Source organism: Salmo salar, chromosome 10 (genome assembly GCF_965601325.2).
Source record: "Salmo salar chromosome 10, fSalSal1, whole genome shotgun sequence".
NCBI classification, from domain to species: domain Eukaryota; kingdom Metazoa; phylum Chordata; class Actinopteri; order Salmoniformes; family Salmonidae; genus Salmo; species Salmo salar.
In genome coordinates, this window is record NC_138300.1 from 31,294,429 (window position 1) to 31,304,669 (window position 10,241).

The following is a 10,241-nucleotide window of genomic DNA, read 5'->3' on the forward strand; positions in this document are numbered from 1 at the left end:
GGCTCTGGCTCATAGAGATAGATAGATGGAGGACTCATCTTTGTATCTGTGCCATTTATAGCATCGGTGATTGCATGGGCAGCAGTGAGGCAATCTCCTTTTTGAAGTAGTCCATTTTCTTCTTCACGATTGGTTGATCCCTCCTGATGACCCAGTTGGACATGACTCCAACCAGGTCACTAGAAAGGATCAGCTAATGAAGGTGGTAGTCCCACTCAGTTGACTACATAAAAATGGTGAAAGCCCTAAATGGCGATGCCCATGCTAATACGGCCTTTTGGCTGGATTACTAGCTAGCGCTAATAGAAAAATGTATTGCAGTCAATGCACTCTAAACTCAGCCTATTGGCATAGCCGTGGGAGGTATGGGTGTTGCAGCACATCCTGAAAAATCAGTTTTTTGATTTTTATTAATACAATAAAATAAAATGTTGTTCCCCGCCCCCACAATAGTAGTGCACTGGGCCTATACTATTCCTATATTAGTGACCAATTTAGCCGTATGCAGAGACGGAAAAACAATTCTCCCCCCATCCTCCTCGCCATTGGCACCTCCACTCCCAAACCTCTGCTTGCTGTTATGCCTATTGGCTCTTCAGTTTATTTTAGTAAATACTTTATTGACACCTATTTTTCTTAAAACTGCATTGTTGGTTAATGGCTTGTAAGTAAGCATTTCACTGTAAGGTCTACACCTGTTGTATTCGGCGCATGTGACAAATACAATTGGATTTGATTGAACATTCAATAACCGTGTTTTGTTCATAATTATACACATTTACAATAGTCAGGTAATTATTCAGTTTACCTCACTCGCAATCTTTCAACGATAGCAAATCTCCCAGTGTGCCTTGCGCTAGGAAAAACAAAAATGGCGTTTCAGGAAAGTTGTTGAGGACGTAAGAGGAATTGTCAACTGTGAAGCGGTGACATTAAACCTAAATTCAAACACAGAAGCCGAACAAAATGCCTTCTCCTAAAGCCAAAAACAGCGCCAATCGCAGTGGAGGTGGGAGTCCAGGTCTCAGTGGCAGCACCAATGGCAACGGACGCTACGAGTTCATGTCGCTGAACCGAACCCCTCCAGCCACTCTCTTCCAGCGGCCGGGCTCCGACCAAACCGCTGCAGCCAGACTGCGGGCCTCAGAGAGCCCTACCCGGCGAAGAGGCTCCGGGTCCTCCACCTCCTCGAACACAGGCATGCCCGAAGAGGACTGTATGCGGCTCAACCCTTCCTTTATCGGGATAGCTCTTAGCTCCCTCCTCGCCATAGACCTGTGGCTCTCCAAGCGGCTTGGCGTGTGTGCCTGTGAAGATTCATCCTGGGGCAGCATTCGACCATTGATGAAACTGATAGAGATTTCTGGACATGGAATACCATGGCTGGTCGGGACAGCCTACTGCCTGTACAAGGCTGACAGTGCCGCAGGACAGGAAATTATGTTCAATCTCTTCATGGGTAAATATGATCATGTCATATTAATGGGTTTATTCATAGTAATTCTGACAGGCAGCCCCCAGTGTAGACAGCCGGAAGGCTCCGATTAGATTTCTTCCATAGAAATAGAAGGTTGCCACCACTCATTGTCATGCATCCCACCACTCATCCCTATCCCCGGCCTTTTTACAGCACCACACACACACACACACACACACACACACACACACACAGAGTGTTTGACTTGGACAGGAGCTCACTGGAACTGAGTACCAGCACCTGAAGTAATCATCTGCTTGAGTTGCTGCACCTCATATAGAATATTAGCTGAACAGTATTGAGGAGTTGCTGCACCTCATATAGAATATTAGCTGAACAGTATTGAGGATTTGCTGCACCTCATATAGAATATTAGCTGAACAGTATTGAGGAGTTGCTGCACCTAAATATGAATAGTACTGGCACCTATTTCAGTACAAGTCAATCACTGCACCCACAGACCACAAGGAGGATGCCATGCTTAATAATGAATGTCTATATTGGTGTTTTTATTAGATCAGTAGGTAGCCTACATATTTATAGTTTGTAGTGGCTCCTTTTCTCCCTCCTCCATTTGCAATGATGGTAGAATAGGTAGAAGATGAAAGCACATCCTTGGTAGAAATCAACCCACCCTATTGTTTTTCACCCGTCTTGTGCTTTCAGATCAGTGGCAGTACAGATTAGATTAGTCTGAGATGAGAGGAGGAAAGGATTTGGCACCTTATTCTAATTAGGCCTATCCTGCATATGCCTCCTCATCTACCCATGCCTTACAGCAGATACACACACACACACTATTTCACCCCTCCCTTCACAATATTTTCTTTCTTTTCTCAGTTTCTTTCCTTTCCTTTGGTGCCAGCTCCTTACCTGTAACGGTCATCCCTCCGTTCATCCTGTGATCCATCTGTTTCTCTCCTTCACTCCTGTCCAGAGGCCATCCCTCTCTCCATCCCCACATCCAGCAGATCTCTCTCTCTGCTCCACTCTTCACAACAGATCAGGCAAGGTGACACACAGTACAGTATTATAATTCCTTATGATTATGCGCCCTAGTGTATCTAGCACACTTAAGGCAATATTTTGGAGGCTTAATTCCAAGCATCTATCTTGAATACTACAGCACGGGTTGACTCATAACCAGCAGTCCCTGTGGTTATATCCACGGGGCGGGTGGGTTTAGGGTCATGAAATATTGTATGGATGAAGGGCAGGTGGGTTGAATAAAGAGAAAGCAATGCATTAAAAATCCACATGTATAATAATTTTGCAATTCATATCTATAGGCTACATTTGAGGTTTTTCTTGCATAATTTTTATCTTCAATAATTGCGTAAGCCTATGCTTTAGGGCCTAACTACGCGCACCAAATGCACGGCAATCACCAAATGCTTTTGGGAACTTGGGCAGAAAAAGATAATGTCGATCCACTGAGGGAAAAAGGATAAGGTCGGAGTTGAATTCAATAAGAGAAAAGCTGTGAAATGGAGAGTTGAAAATAAAGAAAATGGAGGGCCAGGACGGTAATGTTTGGGAAAGATTTGGTGAAGTGGTAAAAGAGCATGATACCACTTCACCAAAGTTATATTATGTGTGATGATTGTGAGGCGCTATACAAATTCGAGAGTCACAAGATGGGGACTTCAAATATGGCACATCAAGGAAACTGTAGCCTACTGTTCAGATGGTTTAAATTGAATAGTAACTGAAGTCTGGACCCTGAATATAAACTCTCACATAGCCTAATATAATATCAACTCCTGCAGAATTATACATTATTTTGCAGTAAAATGATACACAAAATGTACATTTTGACTCGGGAGCAAGAGTGGAGAAATATTTATTTATTTCAGCATCTTTAAAGAATGAATGTGCAGTCTGTAAAGGTGCCATCTTTATCAGAGTCATAAAAGCTGATAGTATTTCAACCACAAAATATGCATCCAAGCCGAATTTAAATTTCATTAAACATGTTGGGTGGTTTTCACTGCTTTTAATTTCCCTAACTGGTCAAACTGATGTCATTAGAATATTTTGCACAGAAAGTCTTTTTGGTATTGCATTTTCTCCCCGGTCCCTAAATGGCTGCTGCGCAAGAGAAGCAGAGATGAAAGGGAACTTTACCAATGTCAACTAGAGTAAAGCATTCATCGATTTATGACATTATAGTGAGCAAGGGGTTTATTTTTTTCTTCTAGGGCATAATAACAGAAGAGAAACTCTATGTATCTAATTATAGATAAGTTGACTAACAAATATTCTACCAAAATGTCAGAAATTATAAGCAAAAACATATCTAAATTAAGTATAAAAAATGTATCCCGCACCACCTGTCAAAATTGTTCTGCCGTCTCCGACTGTACAGAGCATTTTCTATCGGCCTATTTGCAGGTTAGGGTTGGGTGCAGGACAGCTTTTCACTTCATCACATAGTCAGGTGGTTGCGGATGGGTTATTAACAAATGCGTGTGAACAAACGGCTGACCCGCGCATCACTAGTAAACACGCACACACACTCTTCAGATGCTGGTGCCAAATTCTCTCACACACACACACACTTACAATGCTGATGCTAGAAATACACATCCAGGGGGGATCAGGCAGAGTGTGCCATCTCTTGTCGTCTCAAGTCTTCCAACGCTATGAACAGTCAGACACTAGAAGAGACAGAGAATGTCCCCTGTTGGTGTGTAGTGGTCCTGGGGTGAAAGAGTGAATGTCTGCCGGTCTCACAGTCAGAAAAATAAACAGAGTTACAGAGAGCGAGGGGTCCTCTGTGCAGTATAAGTATTCACAAGGTTCAGCCGGAGCTAGAATCTACAGTACAGTAGCAGAGTGTGCCGGTACCACTCAGTCGGCAGAAGTCTGTTGCTCTGTGACGCAAGCAGACGGGAGAGGCGGTCCCTGTTGTGTGACTGTGTGATGCAGCCAGAAGGGCTGGAGGAGCCAATGACAGCTGCTCCTTTACAGCCCAGATAAGGACACCTCTTGGAGAAAGACTGCAGCTCTCTCTTTGTTTCTTTCTCTTTCCTCACACATCTTCTGTCTCTCTTTCCCTTCCTGGCAAAAGGCCAAAGCTGTTACTGAGCGCGTGTCAGTGTGTGTTTGTGTGGAGGTTCGGCTCAAACAGGCGTAGAGTTTGTTGTCTCATATACTGTGATAACATTATACGTTTGTGTGGGTGCAATGTGTATTGTTGCTAATACTATATGCTGGGTGTTAGTGTATTTGTGTGTGCATACATTTGTTTGTTTTGGTACTGTATACTGTTTACTGACTGGTCTGTTTGCTAACCATGTAATTGCTCTCATCTCTTTCCCCCTCTCTCTCATATCTCCCACCCCGTTCTGCATCCTCTCCCCTCAGCTCTCATTCTTGACCTGATCCTGGTTGGAATCGTGAAAGCGGTCGTCCGTCGGCGCCGCCCATCCCACAACCACATGGACATGTTCGCCACCTTCTCCGTGGACCGCTACTCCTTCCCCTCGGGGCACGCCACCCGGTCCACCATGTGTGCCCGTTTCCTGCTGGCCCACTTGGTGCTGGCCGCCCCCCTGCGGGTGCTTGTGTTCCTGTGGTCTGGTCTGGTGGGGCTGAGCCGGGTGCTGCTGGGAAGACACAACATGACCGATGTGCTGTTTGGCTTTCTGATGGGCTACTGCCAGTACAACCTGGTGGAGATGCTCTGGGTATCATCGCTGGGCATGCAGGGGTTCCTGGGGCTCATCCAGGGGTGAGAGGAGGGGGTGGGAGACAGACGCCCTGTCCCAATATGTATGAAACATTGACTGATCCTGTCCCATACTGACACTGTGGTCACTCATCATTGCCTGTTCAAGACAAACAACTACAACAAAGCCTACCAACCATCCACCCATATGTAACTGCAATCAGAAGTACCTAGGAGCAGGGTGCTCTTCCATACTGTGATAAAAGAGAGGGGGAGTGAGAGAAAGTGTGTCTGTGTGTGTGTCTGAGAACACATCTCTCTGAAAGGGGAGAATGAATGCTATAGGTTGAAACTTATGAATTGATTATGGTGTCTGTGGGGTGCTCTGAAAAGAGCAATGTAATTTATGGAGGACACATCATGTATTGATTTATTTTAAACTTGTAAGGTATAGAGCCTCACATTTCACAGGGAAATGGTTCCAATCGTTTTTTCCACCATTCATTTTTCCCATAGGGAATTTTAGAAAGACTTTAAATAAGGGCTGTGTTTAAATCTCTCTCGGACAAGGTGACTTTTATTAATATATTCCGCTCTATTTACTCTGATTTGAAAATTCTAATTGGCATCAAACTAGATATCATCCAAGACTACAAATCCCTGTAAGTTCCAGCACGTCATCTCTAACTGACACCTTTGCTAACAGGTATTGTGTCAATTTAAAACTTGCACAAGACCGTTCACAGAATTGTCAATTTTAAAGAAATGTAGCCAATTTATTCATTACTATATTTAGCTAACATTAGATAGTTAATCTAGAGACTCTTACCTTTGCCTGGATTCGGCAGTCTCGTCCACATCATCATGGCATTTGTAGTTTTTTAAGATAGTCACATTAGCAGCTAATTGACGTTTACATTTTGGGGGGTAAATACAGGCAAATATATTGATAAAAGTCACCTTGTCCTAGAGCGATTTACACGGTTATCAAAATGCCACGCCAAGGTAAGCCTACATGATACACAGCCCTTATTTTAAGTGTGTCTAAAAATGAATGGTGGAAAAACGTTTGGAACAATTAACTTGTTTGACCACTTTTTTATTTCTCACTGAAATATAGTCACCCTGAATGTGTTATTGCGGATCTTGAGGAATAATACCAGTTTTCTACAGATGGGTGAATGCTAAAAAATAATTAACATTGATGATGTTTTAACCAGAGACAGGAGGCATGGTTTTCATTCCAAATTAGGTTACCCAACAACTTTATAGCTACGCTGACATCAAACATGTAGTTCATTCATTTTATAACCTTTTAATGTGTTAAACGTGATCTCTCCTTATCTATGGCTCTGAGACCTGATCCTGTAGATGGTTCTCATCTTGTGGAGAGTTGATTCCTTATAGTAACTGTCTAAATAGGTTTGCAACAGGTTTGCAGTGGTTGGAGGGAAAACCAGAGAGGCCAGGGCAGGTTTTATAGTTCAGTCCCAGAGATGGTAGAAGTAGAATAGCTTTTTGTCTTTCTGATAGAAAGGGAAGATACCTAGTCAGCTGTACAACTGAATGCCTTCAACTGAAATGTGTCTTCCGTATTTGAGATCACAAGACGGTGAATGTCCAAGACTGGTTGCTCATTCCTGCTGTACTGTTTTGTTACAGGTGTAACTGACACACACACACACACACACACATTGTGTGATTGCACCCAAATTGGCCATTTTAAATTATAGGATTCATTACATATACTACATAACATCTGATTTGGACCCCCAAAAATTCGAACAATGAGTTAGACATGGGGATTCCAAAGAAATGGTGAAAAGCCACCCACGGACCACCACACCCCACGCCACTCTCAACCCAACAAGTATACAGTACCAGTTTTGTATGTTTGACAAGTAGTATGGAGCTGCGGCTCGGAGTATTGTTTCTTCATCCTATGTAATACATTCTCAGTGAATTTGGTGATGATTTCTTTTCTCCTGTTCAGAGAGATTAGTCTTTGAAGTTGTTAGGTTTATGTCCTATCCTACATTCTGATATTACCAGGTTCTGACCACTAAATGGTGCTGTTCCTGCTCTTAGGTAAAAAATACAAATCCCCCTTCAATGTTTAAGGGATACATCTGGTTGTTGGCAACTCCGCTAAGGGTGGTAATGGTGTAACCATGGTGCGTGCCTTAGCCACTGGTTAGCTGTGGGCCGGATCTAGTGGCCAAGTGCTTTCCACCGTGTCCTTAACTGCCCTACTGTTAAACTGCTCTCTGCTCTGACACACTCATGGCCTCCCCTCTATATGAATGTACATTCTCTGGTGCATGTGAGGCAGGAGTGAGAGACCCAGTCAGAGAGTTCCCAGGTGTCCTGGGTGTTTAGAATGTTTCTGGTTGTTTACAGACGGTGGCCATTTTGTGCCCTTACCACTGTTGTCATTTGGCTGTTGTCACATTGTGAAGATCCTGCACAGACCCTAATCATGGCAGACGGAACAATCTTTTGTTGACTCTGATGATTAATATTCCCTCTTCTATCCCCCAGCCACTGTTCTCTCTCTCCTAAACTCTGAGACCAAAACCACTCTCTCTCTCCAAACCTCCTCTCAGCTGAGTGGATTCTGCTGTAACTGAGAGAAACCTGGAAGAGGTGTGTGTGAGAGTGAGTGAGGAGACCACCCACTCAAACACATCCGCCGTGGTTAAATATGGAGGAGCAGCTTATTAGCCCCGTCTCTCTCTCTTACCTTCTCTCACCCTCACGCTATTACAGCTTTCTCTCCCTCTCTTGCCCCCCCGTGTCTATTTCTGCTCAAAGAGAAGAGTCAGACTCCATTACCGCTCCATTCCTCAGCTGTTCTTCACCATTTATCTTGTGTTCCCTCCAGCTGAATCACTACCCTTTCCCTTGACTCCCCTTCGCTCATCTACTGTTATGTTGCATCCAAGCTCAAGTATGACTCCAAACTAAACATTAAGTATTTTTCTGGGGAAGATTTGGTATATGTTACAATGCAGTGAGTGCAGCTACACATGATGAGTTGGTCTTGATTAGTCTTCATGTACTATTCCCTGAGAGATGGTCTACATCAGTAGGGTATTTTTCTCTGACTGTTGTAAACAACAGTTTCTCTCTCACTCGCACTCTCACTCTCTCACACACATACAAGCTGTATTTCTTCAGCAATAATGCAGTAGTAGTATTCTCAAACGTATGTTTGAGAATATTATGCCCAATCAAATGTTATTTGTCACATGCTTCGTAATCAACAGGTGTAGACTAACAGTGAAATGCTTACTTATGGGCCCTTCCCAACAATGCAAAAAAATATATAATAACACAAGAATAAATACACAATGAGTAACGATAACTTGGCTGTATATACTGGGCACCAGTACCGAGTTGATGTGCAGGGTATGAGGTAATTGAGGTAGATACAGTGCCTTCAGAAAGTATTCACACCCCTTGAGTTTTTTCCCCACATTTTGTTACAAAGTGGGATTAAAATGGTTTTAATTGTAATTATTTGTCAACGATCTACACAAAATACTCTGTCAAAGTGGAAGAAAAGTTCTAACATTTGTTTAAAAAAAGTCATTAATTCAACACTAATATATTTTAATTTAGATAAGTATTCAACACTGAGTCCATACATGTTAGAACCACCTTTCTGGGTAAGTCCGAAGAGCTTTCCACACCTAGATTGCGCAACATTTGCCTATTTTTTTTTTTTTTTTTGTGAAAAATTCTTTAAGCTCTGTCAAATTGGTTGTTGATCATTGCTAGACAACTATTTTCAGGTCTTGCCATATATTTTCAAGCAGGTTTAAATCAAAACTGTAACTTGGCCACTCTGGAACATTTCACCGTCTTCTTGGTAAACTATTCCAGTGTAGATTTGCCCTTGTTTTAGGTTACTGTCCTGCTGAACGGTGAATTTATCTCCCAGTGTGTGTGGTGGAAAGCAGACTAAACCCGGTTTTCCTCTAGGATTTTGCCTGTGCTTAGCTCCAGTAACTACAATATTGTTGATCCATCCTCAGTTTTCTCCCATAACAGCCGTTAAACTATAACTATTGTAGTCACCACTGGCCTCATGGCCATGTGTTATTTCATAGTTTTGATGTCTTCACTATTATTCTACAATGTAGAAAATAGCAAAAATACAGAAAAAACTGTAATGAGTAGGTGTGTCCAAACTTTTGAGTGGTAGGCTGAATCACAACCGGCCGTGATTGGGAGTCCCATAGGGCTGTGCACAATTGGCCCAGCGTTGTCCGGGTTTGGCCGGTGTAGGCCGTCATTGTGAATAAGAATTTGTTCTTAACTCACTTGCCTAGTTAAATAAATAAATAAATAATACTGTAGTTAGGGATAAAGTGTCTTTGTGACGGGCTAGATAAACAGTAGCAGCAGCGTATGTGATGAGTCAAAAGAGTTAGTCCGGGTAGCTATTTAACAATCTGTTCAGCAGTCTTATGGCTTGTGAGTAGGAGCTCCTGTTGGTTCCAGACTGCATCGATACTGCTTGCAGAGAGAACTGTCTATGACTTGGGTGACTGGAGTTTTTGACAACTTTTAGTCCCAAACTACTTTTGGCCAGAACTCTATAGGCCCCGGGCTTGGAGCTAGTAGTCTGTTTGGAACTGTGCGCTACCAGTTTGGCCATCTCAGCCTCTGTACAGTCAAAAGACAAAGTTTGCAGACACAAACACCTCCTCACGTGATCTCGCCAGCTTTATACACTGACTTATAACTTTCATCTATTGTAGTGTTGTTTTATTGTATAATCCTTCATCTGAAGTAATGTCAATGTATGCACATAAATGGTAAGATGAATACAGCATTGTTATTTTGGGTTGACTGTATATGGTAGCAAATTTGACTTTATTCTATGGATTTTGGAGGCGTACTCCAGAATGATTGCACTAATTCTGTATTTATTGATTTTTTTATTAAATGTGTCAAGTTGTGACCTTGACTCGCCATGTGGTTTATATTTAGCTATCTGGGACAAAATTACAGCAGGTTTATCTTTTGTGGCTTAATAGAAGTAGCTGAAAACTAGAAATGACAAAGTGGAATTTTAAATGG

At 42.6% G+C, this 10,241-nt stretch overlaps 1 protein-coding gene across 2 annotated transcripts; it reads left to right on the plus strand.

Moving 5' to 3' along the window:
- The first annotated feature begins 854 nt into the window (after window positions 1-854).
- Window positions 855-10,122, plus strand: LOC106613964 (polyisoprenoid diphosphate/phosphate phosphohydrolase PLPP6). 2 transcript variants are annotated; one of them, XM_014216829.3, is made up of 3 exons: window positions 855-1,459; window positions 2,415-2,489; window positions 4,847-10,122. In XM_014216829.3, exons 1-3 carry the CDS (start codon window positions 967-969, stop codon window positions 5,215-5,217), a joined length of 939 nt encoding a protein of 312 aa, XP_014072304.1. In that variant the 5' UTR covers window positions 855-966; the 3' UTR covers window positions 5,218-10,122. The 2 variants fall into 2 exon arrangements, with proteins under 2 accessions (XP_014072304.1, XP_014072305.1); XM_014216830.3 differs by lacking the exon at window positions 2,415-2,489 and having other exon boundaries at window positions 856-1,459.
- Window positions 10,123-10,241: the final 119 nt, after the last annotated feature.